The sequence below is a fragment of the Magallana gigas genome, chromosome 3, assembly GCF_963853765.1.
Source record: "Magallana gigas chromosome 3, xbMagGiga1.1, whole genome shotgun sequence".
Lineage (NCBI taxonomy): Eukaryota > Metazoa > Mollusca > Bivalvia > Ostreida > Ostreidae > Magallana > Magallana gigas.
In genome coordinates this window covers 34,322,331-34,345,179 of record NC_088855.1, presented here as the reverse complement: position 1 = coordinate 34,345,179, position 22,849 = coordinate 34,322,331, and the positions used below count along the sequence as shown (strand labels likewise).

At 34.9% G+C, this 22,849-nt stretch overlaps 3 protein-coding genes across 3 annotated transcripts in view; 1 reads left to right on the top strand and 2 right to left on the bottom strand.

Annotated features, from left to right (window-relative positions):
* Nucleotides 1-22,849, top strand: part of LOC105348876 (NEDD8) — a 121,431-nt gene that overhangs the window by 87,690 nt on the left and 10,892 nt on the right. The window lies entirely within an intron of this gene.
* On the bottom strand, nucleotides 2,719-7,006 carry LOC117680537 (tyrosinase-like protein 1). Its single transcript, XM_034481662.2, has 5 exons — nucleotides 6,853-7,006; nucleotides 5,341-5,757; nucleotides 4,857-4,984; nucleotides 4,408-4,598; nucleotides 2,719-4,217 (listed from the first exon to the last, which is right to left on the bottom strand). The coding sequence occupies exons 1-5, from the start codon at nucleotides 6,985-6,987 to the stop codon at nucleotides 2,800-2,802; spliced, it is 2,289 nt and encodes a 762-aa protein (XP_034337553.2). The 5' UTR covers nucleotides 6,988-7,006; the 3' UTR covers nucleotides 2,719-2,799.
* Nucleotides 19,514-22,709, bottom strand: LOC105348874 (TAR DNA-binding protein 43). The gene is made up of 4 exons (XM_011458471.4): nucleotides 22,362-22,709; nucleotides 21,933-22,105; nucleotides 21,424-21,564; nucleotides 19,514-21,289 (listed from the first exon to the last, which is right to left on the bottom strand). Exons 1-4 carry the CDS (start codon nucleotides 22,597-22,599, stop codon nucleotides 20,630-20,632), a joined length of 1,212 nt encoding a protein of 403 aa, XP_011456773.1. The 5' UTR covers nucleotides 22,600-22,709; the 3' UTR covers nucleotides 19,514-20,629.

The window sequence follows — 22,849 nt, the reverse complement described above, 5'->3', positions numbered from 1 at the left end:
AAATGATAGAAAATTTATTAATTATTTGAACAAAATTAAATGTAAACATTGAAAGGAAATAAAAAAATTAATTATTATGGGAATCTATACGCATGGTACTCAATTAAAATAGATTATATTATGATTTTATTATTTTATGTAGTAAAATCACCCTTCCAACTGTTACTCAATTACATAACAATTGATGACCTGGGGCTATAAATGTTCTGAGCTGGCTGTGTGCGCTGAAGCGGCACAAGATTCTCGGTCGCATGCAGCAATTGAATTAACACAGACTGGCCGAATAAACAAAGGGGTGGGAAAGTGAAACAAAATGTTACACATAAGAAGAAACCACCAAAAATGATTTTCGACAGATCTTGATATCTTTTCTCCAATTAAAAAAAAATCCAGCGCGAGCACCTGTCAGCGGGGCGGGAGGAGTGGGGGGGGGGGGGGAGCAATGAGTTCGCTTCCACAATGGAACTACAGAATTGATTAATATGTGACCGATAGAATCTAATCTAAAGTTGTTTAAACTCATGTGAATATTTTCTAAAATAATCATCGAATGCCTCAATTCAGGGCATTCCTTTATCGTGCTAGCACCTACCGCAAACATGTAACATGGAACTTTGATTATAATTTGATTTGATTTTTAAACTACCTTGTACGCTATCTATAAATCAATGCTTAATCAACTGTACAAGTAAAATAACTTTATCTTAAACCAATATAATAGTTGAAAACATAATAAAATAAAGTTGTGTCCGTGCAAAAAATGAAACATAAACGCGTCATAAGGTACATGTAGAAGAACACGAACCGACCGCGGATCACTTAACCACTCGCGCCGGATCTCCTCAGCCATGTGCGAGGGATGATCATTATTTAAAGGTTTAATATTTGAGGGGGGTGGGGTGGGGGTGTTGATTTAAAACATTAATTGTACAGTTTTTAAAGTAGTTTACATAAACCAACCAACCATTAGTTTATGTCTAACGATTTTTCCGATATGGAGTAATATCGTTCATTAATATTCATTTACACTCAAATATTTAATTAAATATATACAAGTAGGACAAATCTTTATAACATAAAATTAAAACAGTTCTTGTATATACGGCTATATTAACTCAAACACGTTCATATGCATGTAAGTGTAAGTCGCGGTGTGCGAATCTTGTGTATTACATGTAAATAACCGCTTACCGCTAGGTAATGCAGCCGTGGCTGATCTCCTCGGCCGTGGGCGAAGGCTAGATTACGTAAAGGTACAACGCACAGAACTAAGGAAGATTTGAAAAGTTTGCAGTATAATGACCTTACTCTATCAAATAGAAGTTCTTTATTTTAAACTAAAAACCCACAATTGATCTATGTCTATTATTGGTTTAGAGAATGACATTGCTTTTATTAATTAAATGAACTACATGTGTTTCTTACCTGACATCCAATCGTTTAATCCACAAAAGATTTTGTGTAATCAAAACTAAAACAATTCTTGAGTTCGCGGCTAAATAAATTCATATATGAGAGACGCAACTCTCGTGTATTAGATAACCACTGACCGCTAGGTAGTCCAGCCGCGACCACGGTGACCGACTTTCTCGGCCGCGGGCGAGGGAGAGCTTACGTAATGGTACACACAGAGCTCTGATTCAAGGTAGATTTTGAATGCATGATGTTTATAACAAAAAGGTAATGCATATATTTTTTTATTCCATATTTTGTGTTTTACTAGAAAAGAAAAAGAATGTTTAATTTGTTTTCCAATTCCCGTTTTTAAGGATTGTGCACTATAAGAACTTAACAACGACTTAAACTCCTAAAAAAAGCATGTATTCTAAAAAAAAAAAATTCTTATGAATTAATGCCTCCTGTATAAACCAGCATACTTTCTGCGGTAACTTCATGCCAGTTGTACGCACAAAGTCTTTCGTTAACTTGTCAAATAAAAACAGGTACATGCTAACATATAAAGCTTTTTACACTCATACTACACAAACCACTTACAAAATAACATTGAAACGACCTTCATGAGATCCCAACAAACAACTTTTCCAGCGACAGCCATATCAAAATCCTAACCGTTTTTGAGTTATTAAGCAATATTTTTTAGGGGCCATTGGCCCTTAATTTAAGGGGCCAGCCCCTTTTTATTGGTGTCAAATGAAAGCCCTTGATATTTTGCACAACTTTTATTCTACATGTCTTAACAAAATGTTTTTTGTTCAAAAGATATAAAGGAAAACATGTCTAAATTTTTGCACTTTTTTAAATCCTGTTTTTTGACCCCCTACCTTTTCCTAAATAAAAAAGGTAATCTAAAAACAAAAACAAATGTGCACAACTACAATGTCTCTGTTATTGAAATTCGTTGGATTCCCATTCCCTGCTATCATAGTCTCAGAGCCTTTGTCTGGAAACAAAAGGCCCTAAAAAAATTTAAAAGGGAAATAACTCTTTAACGGAAAGGGAATTCTACATTTTATGAATTGCTTAAGATAGTGTTTTGTAAAGTACATTAGCCCTGAAAATTTAAGCAAAAACCGTTCAGAAATGAGCAAGATATGAAGCCTCAAAGTTCGCGTCTAGGAAACAAAAAAAAAAAAAGAAAAATAAGAATAATCTTAATTTTTTTCCCGCACAATAATAGAAAGGTCTTCCGTTGGAAACGGAAGACCTTAAATATAAACTTTGATGATTCATGCAAATCGAAATCAAAAATATAACATAATCAATAACAAAAATATCTTTATTTCAACAAAACTCTTAACATACACCATTTAAATACATTAATAAAATTGCATACAAAGTTTAATAGCTCCAAGGCCAAGTGTTACTATTTCCACACACAAAGGTCACAGGAGGAGATGATGCATCGGAACCTGAATCTACCATATTAAGCTCCTCTAACAGATTTGCTGCAATGGCTTCTTTGTACGAATTTCTGTACATTGTGGGAGCAGCAGAGGAGATCTTGAAGACTCCAGAGCAAGCCTTGTATTTCTGTTGACCGTTGACTGACGTCAGACACAGAGGGCGGCATGGCCGACCACAAGAATCGTACGAAGTGAACAACACTTCTCCTTCCCCGAATTCAGGATTCTTGATCCCGACTGCTGTCGTAGTGATAGACACTGGTTGTCTCTCGTCTATGATGGCAAACTCTTTGTAGTTTCCGTAATAATTCAGACCGTTAGAAGCTACAAACACTTTTGAAGCACCAGAATGTGCTGTTTGGCAAACGTCGTTTGCGAGTTCAGCATTTCCAAGTAATGTTGGGTCTACTCCTTGGACATTTGGAGACCTAGTATATACAATACGCACTGGTACGTAGACCCATCGTTTCAAATCCACGACACCGTCCAAAACAAAAGTATTGGTGAATGATCTCTCAAGGGATGACACGGATTGGTGGTTACTATGGGCTGTGGTGTTCTGGAACACGTCTCGTCGAACTCTGGTTTGAGTCGATGATTGGGATTGGCTAGTTGCACTCGCTCTAACTTGGACGCTGGCTTGCCGAATTTGAGCAGCTGCGGGTCCTGTTCCAATAGTGTCGGCTCCATTACGTGGGTCTTGCATGGGGGAGCTGCGGAATTTTTGACCGACGGGGAGAGGTCCTCTTGCTTCGGCCCTAGCTTGTGAACGGGACTCCACCCTAAATGCAGACCCCCGAGATGCTCCCATAGCAACCGATGAAGAGGAAGACGATGCTGATACAATGTTCCCTTGTGCAACGGGTCGTTCTCTTGATACACAAATCCGTCTAGCCCTGTCGCAGGATAAATGCGGACTACTGTTGCAAGTGTTTTCACATGTCGGGAAAGGCTCATACCTGACGAGATTTGCAACGAGATTTCTCATTGCAAAAATATTTGTAATTGGGTTGATATAAGGTCGGAAATCAATCCTGTCGTTAGCAGCGTGTCCCTCCGGTGGAGGGGGGGTTCTTGGGTAGTCTGTTTCAGGGTTAATGCCGTTTGTTACCTGCTGCTCCCGGAAACGTTCCCACACCGCGTCGACGTAAGCATGGTGCATGTAAAACACTGGGTCCCATGGAGCAGAGTTCAAGGCCGAAATATGACCTCCGACCCAGACATGGGGACCGTTGTGATGTCCTTCTAAGCTATTCATAAAAGCATCTCCAAACAAAGGTTCGGCAATGTCTGCATAGTTTCTTTGACTTAAAACAGCTCTCAGACCTTCTTTGGTAAACAAGGCACTGTCACCTACAATAAACAGAGACCTCGTTATTCGATGTTAGCAGAGATTGTGAAAAGGACTTGGCGAGCTTATTTTTATTGAAATCCCCGCTGATACTTGGAGAAAACTGATTGTCTGTCTTTTTGGAAGAATAAAATAAATGCAGAGACCTGCAATTATCGCATTATTTAAAGGTTTTCTGGATCAAATACTGACCTGTTCCGTAGTTTCTGATAACTGGAGTTCCAAGAATCGTTCGCATGTCTCTAAAAGGACCATTCATAACCTCTCCGTCTCCATTACCGAAGAACTGATTACTCCAAAGAATGGACATGGTGGGGTTCGTCATATCGTGGTCAAGACCAGAATCCCAGTAAGGAATGGGGGCTCTACACGCTGTCTCCAACCTAACACCAAAGAGAAGATAGTGAAAGGGCTTTTTCAAAAATAATTTGACTCGATATGAAAAAGTATTGAAAAAGTATGTCATTTAGTCGTAACTTATCTAAAATTGTTATTTTTCTTTTGATTCTCCACAAAACCAAATATGTAATTTTTGTTAAATATGAATTGAATTCACATTACTTTAAAGTTATAGTCAGTAATAGGAATTTGAAAAGCTTAATACATTGAGCGTGTAAGAATTGGTTTGTTTTTATACTTACAACAGCAAGTAAATTCTGTGCCATGGAGCAAAAGCGGGTCCGCCATGAGCATATCGCAGCGTTTCTCCAGTGTGGAAAACGGCCATAGTTTGATAGGTATTGCGTCCAGCAGTGGCAGGCTCTACCGACTGAAAAAAAAAACCGTATTAGTCCAGGGGCTGTTGTCTGTAGGCATGCGAATTGTCAGTACATGTTTCTATATATGGCATATTTTTGTTAATAGCTGCTTACAAATTAAGTCGCTCTCAGACGTTTTGCCGACATTCAAAGCATTAGAGAGAGAGAGAGAGAGAGAGAGAGAGAGAGATTGTCAGTCTTTGCTACACGATATGCATAATGACACATCAAAAAGCCCGGCTTTCAGTACTTCAGAACTTTGATTTTATTTGGCAACGCTATGTTGAAACTCGCAACATAACATGTAAATGTATGGAACAATTTAGAATTACTTACTAGTAAAAGTCGAACACGCATTTACACTTACCTCGCTTTGAAGTCGCTGTATGCAATTTGCGTATGGTTGGAAAGCCCCAGGACTCCGTACTTCGCGTCTGAATCTTCCCGGGAACGCTTGTCGCTTCTGTCTTCCGCCATGTTTATTATATTTCTCTACATGTTTTGCTTCCAAGAGGATCTGGCGAAATAGGCTTTCTATGTAGTTAACACCTTCTTGTGTGATGTTAGGACCGGACCAAACTTTACCGGCGGCGAATTGGTTGTATTGATAATTCCTAAAGCAGATGTTTTGAATGTGCATAGCAGCCTTAAATGATGGTGTCATATTGTAAGCACGGTATTCGTAACATTCTTGTAATTCGGCGGGAAAGGGAGTTGGCTCCAGAAGGGCAGACGACAGCCCAATGAGCCCAAGCCACACAGCATATAAATAGGTGTCTATCATCTATCAAAAGAAAATAAAAATCAACTGATCGTACATATGTAGTTTCTTGTATTTTAAATGCAATTCAATTCAATTCAATTTATTTCACTCAAATGACCACTCCATTTATCCGTGAGCGTTTAAACTACAGTTCATGAAAAAAAAAACATGCTATACCATTAATTAACAAAACTCGAATCGTATTTTGAATTGTGGTTCAAGGATGTGTATATTATATCTGGCTTGCTTTATGTTAACACGATGATTTTTAGGTAATTAACATATAAATCGTTTACCAATCACTTCAGGCTCTAACTGTGATCAAATGCTCGCCAAAGACAAACATTCTTTACTAGGCGTACAACTGATCTACATATTATGAACAACATTCTACCACTGGCCCCAGGGTCATAAAACTTAGACGAGCTTACTTTTGATCTAAGTCTCACTTTTACAAAAGGAACATATAGTGAAAAGGTGAGACTGAGATCAAAAGTGAGCCCGTCTAAGTTTTATGGCCCCGGGGCCTGGAGTAAGATTGTCTACTACTCCGCACAGAGGGTTGCGACGATGTATGATGATGCAGATTATTGGAGGAAAAAATTGTCCATGACCAATTAATTGTCATATACACATTTTGATTCCTAGTAATCCAAACTTTTGTAACGGCCAATATCCTAAAAACTGTAAAGGGCTAAATCCGCGATTATTGATGCCAACGAATATTCAATTTGATTAATCCACAGAACAATGGATTACGTAGTTCTTAATTAAACAACTATCCGGAGTTGAACATTTTGGTAAAGGGAAATGCGTTATCTACTATATAAAATGATTTAACAAAATGTTACTATGGCGCTAAGTTGCACATTTAATCACAAAGCATTTGATAATGAGTTTATGTTAATATAAATCAGATTCAAAATTGCCATATATCTGGGTATATTTTTTTTAATGAGTTGAGTGTTTTTGGAAAATTAAATGCGGCTTTATAAAACCTTTAAAATATATAGACATGTATTTTATGTTTATCAAAAATAAAACGCAAGCGATGTGTAGTATCAAGAATTAATTCTGATAACAAAATGTTGTTAATATTAAGGATGTCTCTCTTACCTTCTTGTTCCGTATTCTGATTTTATTTGTCCTGTCCAGTTGGTATTTATTAGAGAATTTTTCAAAAAAGGCCCTCTGAATAATCATAATGCTAAATAATTTCGCAAATAAGTTTGATAGGCGTGGCATTTTCATAAAACGACTGGTATATACCATAAAACATCGCATTTGCCCGAAGTGACAAATTACGTATGCTGTTAATTAGTGTGTATGATGGGACAGCGCTTAATTAAATTAATGCAAGTAGTATGTGACGTCATAAAATTCAAATTTTAGAAAATTATTCATTCAGATGCTAATCCTATGCATTGTTTTTGGCCACAAAAAAATCCCCTGAAAAGTTGTTTATTTATCATCTAAACGATTATATTGGAAAACTATCAAAATATATAGGCCTATATAGAAACGCATAAAAATAGACAATGATTATTAAATAATGCAGATAGATGCAAAGAAGTATTTTCCCTTCCGTTTGGGCTACTGGAGATCATTGTACTACTTGTATATATTTGACATTACATTTTATAACTTGACAATTTTTCCCGAAAAGCGCCAAAACGTTGACGTCCTGTATGGATAAGAAATGAAAGTAAGATAAATTTAATTGAATGACAATTACTTTTTTTTTTTCTTTTTTTTTTGCTCGAGGCTCTAGATTTGAAGACAATTTTTTGAAAATGCACAAGAAGAGGCTATTTACCACGGTGTAGGTTGTAAACAAAGTGCATTCCCATTAAAGTGTTGCTGAAAGTGCAGGTATTAGAAATTTATATACTGTAACACAATAAAAGATAAAATGACTTTTACTCTGAAAATACTATATTATATTCAATTATGGTATTCCGTTTTAACATTTAAAAGGTCAAAGTAAATGATAGAAATTAAATTAAACTTGTGGAAGACCTGATAAGATTTTTTTTCTACCGATAGACATATATCATTTTGAAAAGTCATGACATATGTAATGAAACTGAACTTTAAGCAGTATTAAGTCTTGATACTGTTAAATATTACAGGATAATGTCTTTTTATTTTTCGGTGGTGGGATATTTGGTCAACTGGTGTGTCATTGTCAAGAAATTATCCAAGTCGAACGCCGGGATATAAACATGCACTGTCTCTTGCTCAGAGAGAGAGAGAGAGAGAGAGAGAGAGAGAGAGAGAGAGAGAGAGAGAGAGAGAGAGAGAGAGAGAGAGAGTAATGTATATCCGCACAGGCATGGTAAACTGTATCTACACTGATGCCACAACTTATAAAAAATGAATCTATGTACATATGTATTTCAATTAGATTCCACAATTACATTTTATTTGCTGTGTTGGATTTCTAAATATTTACATTTTCCAGTGTTTGTCTCTGACAACACTAGAATTCACTTTTTAATCTATAGTCCAATACATTCCATCAATTACTATTTTAATATTTAATCGTACAATTGCTGAAAATTATTTAGATATAAGGAATAAGATATCATTCTTTGAATATTATGAGGATATCAAATTCGGTCGGGGTGATCAAATCTACCATTAAGCCCTTCGGGCTTTTTAAATTATTGGATTTGATCGCCCCGAAAGTATTTGACAGCCTCGTAATACTCAAACGGTGATTTCTTATCCTTATTACTTATATATTCTATATCATATTAATTTACTTAATCAAAATTACAGTTAATTTTCTAATCTTGCATCTTTTTTCTTCCATAACGCACTTTTAAACAAACTGTTAGTTCAGCCTTTAGACGTGCTTACAAAGACATTCCAATCTGGGCACATCAATAATTAAAGATAAGTGAATTATATCTAAGGAAACTGATTAATATAAGTGTTAACTGGTTTCCAAATCCCTGTTTGATCATGTATTATTATTATTATTGTACATGTTATAAATATCATACGTTGTATTCATAATAAACAATGGTTTATTTCAAAATGTACAGAAAAACCAGTGCGTTTGATTATGCAGGTCACGTGACTGTCTAAGGCAGAGTTTACAACAATAAATGAAATCATTTTTTATGTTTTTCAAGGCAGTTGGATTGATACCAGGTAAACTGCATTTATCATGACGCATAAATTAATTAAACTTTGATGTTGACCCAATTTTCAATTTGTTTGCCCATCTGAAGGCCGCTACTTACGCATACACGTCAAAAATGAATTATAATTATTAAACCTGCAACAAAAAGTCATCCCGGACGGAGAATTTTTTCGCTCAGAAAATAGTTTAGTTACCACCGTCTTTTTATATAACGAGCAAGGGTATTAGATATTGACTGTGTCAAGTTTCTGAATCCAATCGGAATTTAACGGGATCTTGTCGGGACAGCATCTACACGTTCGGATATGGAACACATTAACTGCCTTATGTAGATAATCTTCATAATATGATGAGACTTTAACATTACATCATTTTATGAAGATTTTCTACATACGGCAGCTGATGCGTTCCATATTCGGATATTGGTACGATGCCCGTGTGATCTAGTGTATCACCGTTGGTGCAAACTCTTTCACCGAATTTCGCACCGATCACGACTGTATATTTCTTGAATATTTTAATTACTTTAACTAATAAATGATAAATTATACTTCATTTCAATATATTACATTTGCATTGTTAGTATGCTTTCGTTTTGACACGGGAAAATTTAACTTGTATTTATTCATGAATTATTTTTGTTTCGCCTAACCTTTTCTAACGATTCATCATACCAAAAATTCACCCAGACACATGAGTTTTGTGTTAAACAAGGCATAAATAAGTAATAGTTATGCTGCACAATCTCCATTGTAATAGATAAAGCCGTACCACCATTCACAAAACCTGGAAACTGCATGTTACCTTGTGTATATGTAAATGTACATGCTAATACTAGTAATTAAATTCCCCGTGCTGAGTCTTCATTTCCACTACTTGATTTCCAATCAAGAGTACAATTTTGAATGTATTAACTTTGTTCTAAGGAAATACTATCAATCTGTGTTTGAATTTATTTCTATATATGGGAACCACCAAAAGTATCATAACACAACCATTTAAAAAAAAGTTTAAAAAAGAAAAACAGTCATGGCAAACATCACATTCATATGCAGAGAAAGCAGAAAAACAATCTAATTAAATCGACAGTATTACTCTAAATGCCTGTTAGGTACAAAAGCAATGAAAACAACTGTAAACTTGCAAGTTTTTTTAAATCATTTTTTGTAACCAAGATATTTTTTGATAGTGTGTACTGTTCAACGATGAGAACGTGACATGTTCAAATAACGATGTAAACGTGACACCTTATGAATAATAAATATTGTGTGGATATGTTTGAAGTTCATGCACCTTTTTTCATGCAACTTATTTCAAGCTTTCTTTTCATAACGTTAGAAAGAGAAGTGTCTTATATCTGGATGAAATGAAAGTTGTTTTTTTTTCTGTTTGGCTGTACGTGCTTTAGAAAATAGAAAAAATGAATGATTTTAGCGCCGAAGTGATGTATAATATACAGAAAACAATCATTCCGGGCTATTTCTTCACGCATCTTTGACATTTACTAAATTCCAATGAATTTTAATTTATTCAAGAAATCCATACACTTGGTTACGCCAGCTGCCAATTGGCCCGATTTCCAGCAAAAAAAAAATGACATTTAACCTTTGAAAGAAGAAACATAATAATTCGTATACTCATGATCTGAATCAAAAAGGATCAATGCATGCAAAGTAGATCTTTGTCTTCGGTCACAACACTTTTGATCTTTCACCCCTCGTCAAATAATTCATACCACCAGTGGTGATTTTTGTGTTCATAAATAATTATACAGACAAGATAAAAAAGCAAGTAAATGTTGTATTGGTGCCTAAAGAACAGAAATTTGAAACCTATGGCCGGAATGTGCAGGTGTCTCATGTAATTTAATTCAATAGCCATGCTAACAGACATGATTCAGGACTTTTAAATAATGGCTGTTCTGTGCATGATGCAGACAAACTTGAAAAGGTTCAATTGTGTGCTGCACGAATCGTCACTGGGTTGCCAATTTTTGTACCAAGGGAAGCGCTTTACTTAGAAACAGGGTGGGAAATTTTACAAACCAGACGATACATCGCTAAGATGAAAACATTGGGAGTTTGCCTGACTATTTATTTGATATTATTCCTAACAAGCAGGAAAATATATCTCGATACAACACACGAAACAAGGATCAGTTTAATGTTCCTAAGTGTAGATTAGATTTACTAAAAAAATCATTTGTACCCAATGCTGTCAATCAATGGAATTCACTAAATATAGAAGCCAGAACAGCCACCTCAATCAATTTGTTTTGCAAACATATGCCTACTGTTACGAAACCCCCTATTTATTTTTATTTTGGTAAACGCTGTACCAACATTATTCATACAAAGCTGAGACATAACTGTGTATTAAACTAGAATCTTTGTAAACGTAATATTATAAATAATCCGTTGTGTTTATGTGGTCAAACAGAAGATGAGTATCATTTCTTTTTTTTCATGTAAAAAATACACTAGAGCGAGAAACAACATGTTTGATCAATTGTTTATGTTAGATTTAGTCAACATTGATACTAATTTACTTTTATATGGCAACAACAACCTACCTTTACATATCAACAAAAGCATTTTCGCTTCTGTACAAGTTTATAGACGAATCCTTGAGATTTGAATAATATTTCTTTGTGTATATCAATATTATATTTTCTTTTGTTCTAAATTCATATGCATGACATATGCATAACATTGTTATATTTAAGGAGAGGAACTTGTAAGTTGTTAGAACTTGTTTCTAATCCTTTTGTTTAATCAATAAAATATGTTCAAAACAAAACATGATTCATACCATCATGTAATCCTTTCACGTTATATTTACATATAAATCTAAAACAGATTTGTAAGCAGACATGCATGACATTCAAGAACAGAAAGAAACTTCCATGCCGGCCATATCCCGGGGGAGTGGGTTGGGGGGGGGGGGGGGTGGGGGTGAATAGTCAAGGGTTTGGCCATCCTAATCTTTAGATTCGAGCGTGCATACTCAACGTTGAACGTGGACCACATTGCTTACCTGATCAACGATGGCCTTTAAAAAGTAGCTTTAAATTAAAGAAAAGCACTGGTATAAATGCACAAGTATTTTCCAATACTTTTTAATACTTAAAAACTTTACTTTAATAATGACTATCATACTCTGCAGATATACTAATACTTGTAAATATCATTTCAAAAATCGTTGTCCCAGTTTTCTACAGAACAAATCATTTGTTGTTAGATTCGTTAAATTGTGCCTTTCCCTAGTTGTGAACTCCTTTGACCCCCAAGGGGAAAAGGAAAAAGCAAGCTTAAAACTCCATATACATAAGCTTGCTCCCACAATACGTTAAACAGTTCTAACCTCTAGGTTTTTTTCCCCTAGAATGTATTATTATTCTGAACATTGAATCTATTTGATCCCTTTCTAATTCCCTTGGGCTTAGATATTACAGGCTTTTGGGGAGTTTTGGCTATTTTGAGAAAAAGATAACATCCTGTTGTCAATATTTACTTATTATTATTTCTCCTTGAAAGAGTGTCTGACCAAAAGGCCCTTAACCCAAAGATGCTTCGTGCCAACATTTTTGTAAAATTGGTTCAGTGGATTCTTGTCAAGAAGTCGAAAAATTGACTTTATAGTCATAAAGCAAATATATGTAACAGCGGTTTTATTCTTCCTGGAATTATTGTCATTTATTTTATAAATGAATTTTAATCTCAAATATGACCCTAGGCTTTTTTGACCCGTTAAGTTCGTTATATAAAAGAACTTAAATCGCATGTATAGCAAGAAGATTCTATGTGAATTTTTATATACATGTATTACAGACTATATGTATTTGGTTTTTGAAGAGAATATTCCTCAGTTATTTTTCATTCAAAGGATGCTTTGTGCCAAATTCAGTTGATATTGACCCATTGTTTCGGAGAGGAAAATATGAAAAATTTACAACAACGACGACAAATTAGCTCCAGGTGAGCCAAAAGTAGTGTTTCGCAATATTCACATACGTTTTTATTATGTCATTTAAACAATCATTTATCAAATAGACTTCATACTCTAAAGGTACACGAGGGAGAGGCAAAGATCTAGAGATTGTGCAGATGCAAAAGTGTTGTCATTTATCAAATTGAACACCGCAAAGTGACGTGTGAAATGTTTTTAAAACAAAAGTTTTTTAAAAGTTTCTTTTTATTTGACAAGGTCTGTAGGAGAAAAACAGTGAAAACTTAATTATCGAAAACCACCGTGACACTGATACATGTCAGAACAATTGTACTTTTATCTCATACATTTATTGCAGGATTTTATTCGCACTGGTTATTCATTTTTTTAACCCGGTCCAACATTAATTGACCCTTTTACATAACAACATTACTATGATACTTACATAAACTTTATAGGGTTTTGGGGGAGGGGTTGTGTATTTTTCTGCAATGATCACGTCCTTCATACCCTAATGAACTCACGGTATGTATTTTATTGTTATGCTCGTTCATTTACATCCACTAAGTATTTTTTCCCTCTTTTTCCAAGGAAAAATGATAGTATTTCATACAGTTATAAGCTGACAAGCAAGAAATCTACTCGAAGACTTAAACAACTTAGAGGTACACGCATTCCCTTTGAATTTTAAAATTGCGTTAAAATGCAATGACAAGCAAAGCAAATGTTGTCTTTAGTTCAAGTAGCCCAGACAATAAGTTCTACATCTTTTATTGGCGTCATTTTTTTTTTACATTTTGTGTCGTCCATTTGTGGATTATTTCTTGATTGATAAAGCCACACTGCGAGAACAAACATCCAGGGACTGACCTCAAACTACCGGGTAGTTGAAGGAAGTTACCATGATAACCTTTACATATATGGAGAAATGACTATTACTTCTGTGTAACGTTCGGATCGACAATAATGATAATTAATCTACCTTTAATCATTATATATTGTATTGTTTATTGGTCAACAGCTGTACAGCTCATAGACATATACAATTAATATACAAATGTTACAATACATACACTGGTCACTTGAAAAAAGGCAAGTTTATACATGAAGTTTTCTGATTACAAAAGCATTCTTAATATATTTACCTATATTGCACAAATCCTTTACATTTTGCGTTGACAATAATAGAATTAATTTAAAGACAGAGGGTTTAATATAATAAAATTCTTAAGGAATTACAGTAATAGGGACATTTCAATATAAAATGATATTTACCTTCTATATCTTAAGTACATGCATGTAGAGGACATAAACGTCTTTGTAATGGAACATTGTTATATCTGCCAGTTTCGATGGTAAAACAATGAGATGATAATCTTAATTTACATATAAGTTTCTTGTATTGTAAAGGAATTCTTTTTGTTAGATATGACTGCAAGGTACAATGATCAACTAAATATCTATAGATTGTACATTTGGAAGAGGCATTTACATGTATGTCAGCTAGTAGAGACTGTTTAAAATTATCAAAAATACGTTGCTTAGCGATTGTTAAAATAATTTCTGGCTTTTCAAAAAATTGGTTTTCCTATAAGTTCATTAGCCCAATACTTGTTAACATGTTCTTGATCTCTGCAGCCCAGTTTTTACATTTGTTTTTACCTAAAGTTTATTATAGCTCAACTGAACCGAAGGTTCAAATAAGCTTTTTTATTACCTCTTGTCCGTCGTCCGTCCGTCTGTCAGTTTGTCTGTGAACTTTTTACATTTTTACTTCTTCTCTAGAGCCACTGGCCCAAATTAAATCAAACTTGTTACAGAGCATCCTTATGAGAAAAGAATTCGCAATTGTTAAAATTAAGGGCCAAACCATTTTTAAAAGAGAGATGATCGCGAAACAGTTAAAATATGCTGTGTGTCATAAAAAAATCTTATTTCAAAGAACCTCTGCACCCCAAAATGCCAATATTTACGCGTAAGATTGTTCCTAAAGTGAAGATTCTAAATTGTTAAAAATGTAATCCCCGGACTTGTATTAGGGCCCCAAGAGAGGTTAACATAGCAATAAATAGGGAAAATTACTATGTAAGCATCCTCAAATAATGTAGATTCTAAAGTGTTAAACCGTGATCCCCCCCCCCCCCCGACTAATTCTGCAAGAGGGGTTCAAAGTTTAACATTGAAATATATAGGGAAAATGTTTAAAAATCTGCAATGCTACACTGAACTACAATGCTACAATTTATGAAAATACTATGCAAACATTTTCAAATAATGTAGATTCTAGATTGTTAAATCATAACCCCTTTTCTAATACTGGGACCCCGGGGGGGGTTCAAAGTTTAACATAGAAATGTATAGGGAAAAGGTTTAAGGTGGTATGGGACACTTCCATGTTGTGACGTATTTTTTATCGAAATAAACAATAAATCCAAATGTAATTATATAAGTAGTTTCTTTCCCAATATTGTCACCTAATCCAAATGTAATTATATAAGTAGTTTCTTTCCCAATATTGTCACCTAACAGCGTAGAGCAGTGGGTTAGGGTTTAATACGAATCTGTAAGTCATGAGTTCGAATCCCGCTCGTGGTTTTACAATTTTTCCTCTCCAAATATTTTTAAAAGCTGTTTTTGGTTAAGTATTGTCAAATTTGAAAATTCTAAACCAATGAAAGTATTTCAATTATAATGTACTTTAATCCACATTCATATCGACAGATGTACCATTCGACTTTAAATACTGAAATATAATGATACAAATAACTGTTGCTCAGGTGAGAGATTTGGCCCATGGGATGTTCGGGATGTTCGTTTATGGATTTATGATTCATGATTCATAGGGATGTGAACGAAAACACTAAATATTTTCTTTTGTATTTAATCCATACGGGCTATGACTCGGGTTATGTATTGTTCATCAATGCAAAAATACCTTCATTACTGCATGAACACCAGAGAATTTTTAATTGAATTTGCAATTGTCCGATTGTCCTTAACATTATTACATATTTAGGTGCGTACGCTCTAGAATCAAGTTTTTAGAAAAGAACACTGTGCCGGATAATTATGCCAGTGCCAAGGTGGCATTTTTGCACCCGCTTAAGCTGCATATATCGAAAAATTCAAACATGCCATATGATAGACCATTGCTTAAAGAGTTAACAACCACCTTTGTTATCAGTGTATCTCACCTGTCAGGTAAGATATTTACCTTTCAAAAATAAATTCCAATAGGAAAATAATTTTTCCCATAGGAAAATCAATATTCCTATAGGTAATTTGAAATTTCCTATCGGAATACAAGAACTTCCTATAGGAATTTTAATTCCGATAGGATTTGATAAAATCCGATAGGAAAACTTAATATCCTATAGGAAAACTATATGTCTGTATCAAATTCCTACAGGAATTACCATTCTCCTATAGGAAATATAATTCCTACAGGACTTTTAAAAAATCCTATAGGATTGTCAATATTTCCTGTAGGAGAGTCAATTCTCCTATGGGAATTATCATTTTCCGATGGGATATTCATTTTTAAAGGTAAATATCTCACCTGTCAGGTAAAACACACTAAAAACAAAAGTGGTTATATACTCTCTAGACAATGTTCTATCATTTGGTATACATGGATTTTTCCGAAACTGCATCTTAAGCGGGTGCAAAAATGCCACCTTGGCATTGGCATAATTATCCGGCACAGTGTTAAAGCATCAGTGATATTTGCATCCCCCCTAGCCTTATCAACAATGCAAAAGTCAGTTTGTTTCAGTTTTAAAGCATCCATCAGTTTTCATCATTTACTACATTTAGAAAACAATGCCTATCCTTTTCATCTTAGCATGAATTAAAGGCGCAGATCTCTTAAAAATTGTCTTAAAATCGGTACCGCGTGCATATAAACAGTGCAGGACCTGAGCGAACCACAGCCTGATTCGAGGAGCATTCATGAATCCTTAATCATACATGACATGATAAATCACAGGCCCCGAGGACAAGCCGTCACTTCATTAACAGAAATTGCTCAATGCATGTTTTTAAAGTTTTTTTTATGAATGACATCAATTTTTGGATTTTCCAAGATGAATTTTTTTCCCTCCTTTTCAATATATTCATGTAAATTGGCATGCATATTTACCCGGTAGAAACTCCCCGAAATTTTAGGGTTGATGTGGGGGGAAAAATCCTCTTTCTTTTTTGCGAGTTAAAAAAATAAACTAATGAAAATATATTCAAATACACATGACATTGTTCATCTTTCCCAATTGAATGTTATGAAATTCACCTTTTACCTATATTTGAATGTTAGAAAATGTCAACTTTGATTTTAAAATATAATTGAAATCATTTACTATTTTAAGAACACACGTGTGTGTATATTTTAATTTAAGGAAAATGTTATGTAAATGCTACTAAAGAGTACACGATGTAAATATATACATAATGTATTTATTATTCATATTAAAAACTGGATTAATTAAAGAAAATGTTACATTACATTATGTTGATTGCCCAAGCACAAGAAATGAGAATTTTTTAAAATTCTGTTTAATCAATAACGTCAAGGAATCTTCAAAAGTACACAAGCTATCACTAAATTTTATTACTTCAATATCAAACCACCATGTCTGTGTACAAAAACACAAATAGTCGAAAAATTAAGAGTTTTGACCAATCTATCAACTGGGAGGCGGGGTTGCAAATTTGGTTTGTTAAGTCATTATATTCAGCTTTACCTGTGAGTGTCCATTATTAATACTTCTTTTTACTCATTAACAGTTTCTAATTACTAGTGAGTCCATGGCTATTTGGTCACTGAAAACAACAACAACAACAACAACAACAAAAATGATGATTAAATTGTGTTTTCCTTAAGGTTATTCGTTGAACACAAATTTTCTTATAATTCGTTCAACTACGAAGCAGCATATTGTACACATAATACCACTGACCACGAATTTACGTATCCTAGATATGTGATTCGCGAAAATTGATACCTACGAACATTAACGAAACAACAGAAGTAGTAAAAGACTGTTTCACAATATCTAGCATGCGCGGATCTAGAGGGGGGGGGGGGGGTAGGGGGTCCGGACACCCCCCCCCCCCGTAAAATTCAAAAAATTAAATTATAAAAGTATGCCTCGGACCCCCCTGGCAAACTCAAATAACCGTTGGACCCCCCCCCCCCCCCCCCTCCCCACCGGAAAAATTCTCTGGATCCTCCCGAGCCTTGGAAAAAAACTGTAATGGGAGAAAATCTAAACAATTTCAAGCAAACAATTTTCTACTTATTAACACAAATAAAAAATAATGTGGTTGTTTAATGGTCTATTCTGTATGGAATTCTATACACGACAGCCAACTGTCAGCTGCTAACTGCTTACTATCAACTGCGTATTGCCAAATGCTTTTTTTTTTACCTCTTTATTGGGTGAAGTGCACGTGCAGACATTTATTTGAGGATAGAGGAATTGATAGATTGATAGCGTTTTTTTTTAATTTTACACAATCATATTAAACACAAATTAACAACCATTTGTCAGCCCTGAATCACTGCATTCCATATCATCTGCCATTTTACATTAAATCACAATTAGCGAGCGAGCTTAGAGTGCCACGCCACTGCATGATCCTACTATTTATATTATCTGATCACGTGACCAGAAACCTATTCAAACATACTACATGTATATGGATAGCATCAGACAAATCAAGAACTCCACTATCTCTCATGTCTTTCAAAAGTGGTGAACACGAATTAATGCACTTAAAATTATGTGCGTGATGGGTTTTCATACGTACTCGAATTGTTAATATGTGTTTTTGTGTAAATAAAACAAAGGCTATCAATCTCTCCATCCTCAAAAAAATGTCTGCACATGCGCTTAACCCAATAAAAAGGCAAAGAAAGCATTTGGCAGTAAGCAGTTGGCAGTAGGCAGTAACCAGCTGGCAGCTGACAGTTGGCTGTCGTATATGGAATTCCATGATTCTGTCAATAATGAAAACAGTTTAAATAACATCCTAAAGATATCAACAATGATTTACGTAAAACGGCTTTTAAGAGTGATCGAATAATGTGACCAAGATAACCGAAATTCAAAATAGGACTCTTTTTAAGAATAAAACTTGTGAAATTGTCATATTTTATTCCAAATTATTTTATACAAAAGTGAAATTCATTAAAAATTTTAAAAAAAAATGAATTTCCTGTGTAACAAAATATCATGATGTGCTTCAATAGTTTGTCAGATTAAAACTTGTTTTATTTAATTGTATTCATAATATTTAACATACTTGTATATGTAAATTTCAACTAAGTTTCTTTGAGCTATCCTTTCCATCCCCTTAATCTAATATATGCATCAAAATAATATTTGGTACTGCAAGTTTACAGCCAGGGAATACTAATACTTAGACATGAGAATTGTAAAAGCTTCAATAGACTGCTGTAAGCTTTTCCTGCTGAAAGGCCATGGATTTGATGTTATTCAGGATCTGTATTGAAAGAGGAAATCATGACTGTATACACATGATAAACAAGTCTGGCAGTTCTCTCTGGTGGCACATGATTGTGCCTCAACCAGATGTACCCCTGAAAATAAAAAGGAAGCATGTAATTTCATATTAAAAAACTACCCGTAAGAATCACAACTCATCTACACGCCATGTATACACACTCTTTTTAATTCTTTCAACGCTGTACAACATGAGAACAAAATCACACAACATCCGAGTCCATGCCAGTTCATCCACACTCCACTGAATCCATTCTACTCCAGATCACTCAAGATTCAGACTGTTCCAGATCACTCAAGATTCAGACTGCTCCAGATCACTCAAGATTCAGACTGTTCCAGATCACTCAAGATTCAGACTGTTCCAGATCACTCAAAATTCAGTCTATTCTAGATCACTCACTATTCCATTCCAGATCATTCATGATTAAATCCATATCATTCATGATTCAGTCTTTTCCAGTCCACTCAAAACATGATTTAGTCTCATTAAGTTCACAAATTCAGTCCATCTCCTACTCTTGTCTTGCTCTTTCAATGTGCAGTAAAATTCTCAGTTTAGTTACAAACGAATAAACATACTGGTAAAACTGATGCGGGGCAGAGATAACTCTCCAACTCTTACTTTAAGACTTATTTGGACAAAAATGGATGGTGAAAAATTAATGAAACAAAGCTTTTGAAAAGGTCTTGCTCGACTACATTCACAATAGCAATATACTGATATATATATATATATTATATTACAACTACGAGTGGAAATTTTGGGAAACTGTACATACGATAATAGGATTAACTAGTCACTAATACTTGTTTTGAAAAACCAAACAATACATGAATTTGCTTTACAACACATTTTATGTATTGATTAATACATATATGTACAAGTTAAAATCTATTGTGCGGCTTAAAGCCATCCACTCTATCATAATTTTAATATAAAAAGGCTCTCCCAAACATTTTCTTGCTCTGAATTAAATAGCAACAAGTTATCTCCCTGAAACAACCTATCAAGTATAACGAAATTTGAAGAAAAAAAAATTTGTCATCTAAAAATATTGTTATGAAGGAAATGACTAACAAAAGAAAAAGAAAGCTAGCATACCTTTGGTGCAATATTACAGAAAATTCTTAAAATTAAGTTTGGTATAAGGATAAATTTCTAAAACTGTTCTTCGATCTCAGTCCACTAATAAACACAAATTTTCTAAGCACTCTGCATAGTAAAAACAGCACTCTCTGATCCACACGCCACTCCCTCTGCACACTAACTCCACCCACTCTGATGGTTGTTACCTCCCCAGTTTGGGTATGCCCCCGCAGAGGTATTTGTGTCCGTCGTCCCCCACCCTGCAGAATTTTGATTACTAAAAAAACCTGTTTGCTGCGATTGCCTCGCTGTGGTTGTCTGAACACCAAATGGGTCCCCATGACCTTGACCAACAGTCTGAGGCTGAGGTGCGGGGAGTTGACCTTGACTTTGTAACATTGCTTGTGCTGCCGCTAAAACAGCTGAATTCAACAAATTCATGCCAATACTATTGGCCATGTTAGGATCTGGGACTGGTGGAACAGTGCCCACAGTGGCAATTGGTTTACCTTGCTGGGTCCACCCCCCATGTCCCCCTCCCCTCCCACCTCCTCCATGGTCAAACCTTCCTCTATTATCATTTCTATCAGAATTCTTGGGCGCCGCAGTGGTGACATGCACACTCGCACCCTTTATGATGTGATCTTCCCCACAAAGGGAACGGGCAATTCTGTGATCTGCAAAGGTGACAAAGGCAAATGCTCGAAAAGGCTTGGGAATAAATACATCCGACACCTCCCCATATTTGCTGAAGTAACTTTTGAGATCATCTGCTGTGATGTCTTCAGTGCACCTCGCTACAAAAACTTTCCTGCTCACCATCTCTGCTGCACCCTCCTGCAATGTCACAAATGAAATTAAAAACAATGGTTAGAAACTTCAACTTATCATATATTTATTACGTAGTCACAATAAATTCAGACTTTAGTAATGTTACTAAAATGTGTACATAAATTATAAAGAGTACTTGCATTTGAATTTGGAATAGCTACATCACACCACCTGCCATCAATCATGTGTCTTTGAGCTAGAACCTTTACTTGTGAATCGTACTCTAAAAACCGAATAAAGCCAAATCCTTTTGATGCTCCCGTCTTTGGATCTCTCTTCACCTAAAGAGTAAATATAATCTGTTTATCACATCACCTGTATTGAATACAGGTATTATGTTCAACAAGATTTTGCTGTATGTAAATAGAGCAACAGCTTTTTCCCTTTTTTCCCCATTTTGAAGGTACATTTGTTCAAATTCTCTGTTTAATCTATGCAACTTACCAGCCATTGTGTTAGTTTTGAAAGAATACTAATTTTGTCCAAAAGTTAAATCATGATGAGTAAACGTAGAGAATTCATAAAAAGGACCACCAAAACTATATAGTAAAAGGGGAATAACTCTCATTAAATTTAGGTCGGAGAAAAATTATAAAAATGTGACATCAAAACAAGAATCCGTAGCCTTTAAGTATTCTGCACGACTTACTTGTACGAGAAGTAATTCACCATAGGTTGAGAAGTATCGGCGCAGATCATCCTCATTACTTTTCCATGGCAAACCAAGAACGATGAGGTCACTGCATCTTTGTTTATCAACACATTTGTTTTTAGCTAATGGATTTTCCGGCACTGCCTCTTCTCCTTTGCGTTTTATATTGTCTAAAAATCATGATAGTGGTACATGTACATTACAATATACAAAAGCTAAATATTGTCATAGGCCTAAGGATTGAGTTACATATCATTCTAGGGAGTTGCTCTTTGAAAAGATGCTAGCAAAATTATTCATCTAATTCATGAATCATGACCCATTCTATATCTGTTTATCAGTTACCAATGTCATGAATGTGCTTAAAAAGGAACAAACTGGCCTATTTCAATTTTTTGATATTCAAAACATTTATCACATACACACCTTTTGGGAAAACTACTATATAAACAAAATTTCCCCAAACACCATCAGGCGGGTGCAACATGCCGTCTGACAATCTTATTCCTCGGAAATTGCCAGTGCTTGGGTTTCTATATTTCATTCCACATGCCCCCGGAAATTGAGCTGCAAGCGTACTGAGCAACAGCGAACCTTCATCCTCACTAGGAATTTCTATCGGTTCTTCCCCTTCTTCGTCACAAACTTGTATGTACTGTGCCATCAAACTGTTAAACCGAAACAAAAAATACACGAGAATTAATCTTAATTTTAAAAAGGAAAATATTTTCGTTAAGTCTGCGCCATATGTTATTTGGTATTTATTGTTTGCCAAGCCCGATGTGATTTTTTAAAAAAAAGTCTTATTTTGAAGAATCATCTTTATTGAAGATGAGAAACACTTTGTATTGTATTATTCAAAATATGACCAATGTAGATTGAATTAATATGTTTTACGGTGCTACCGTTCTGGT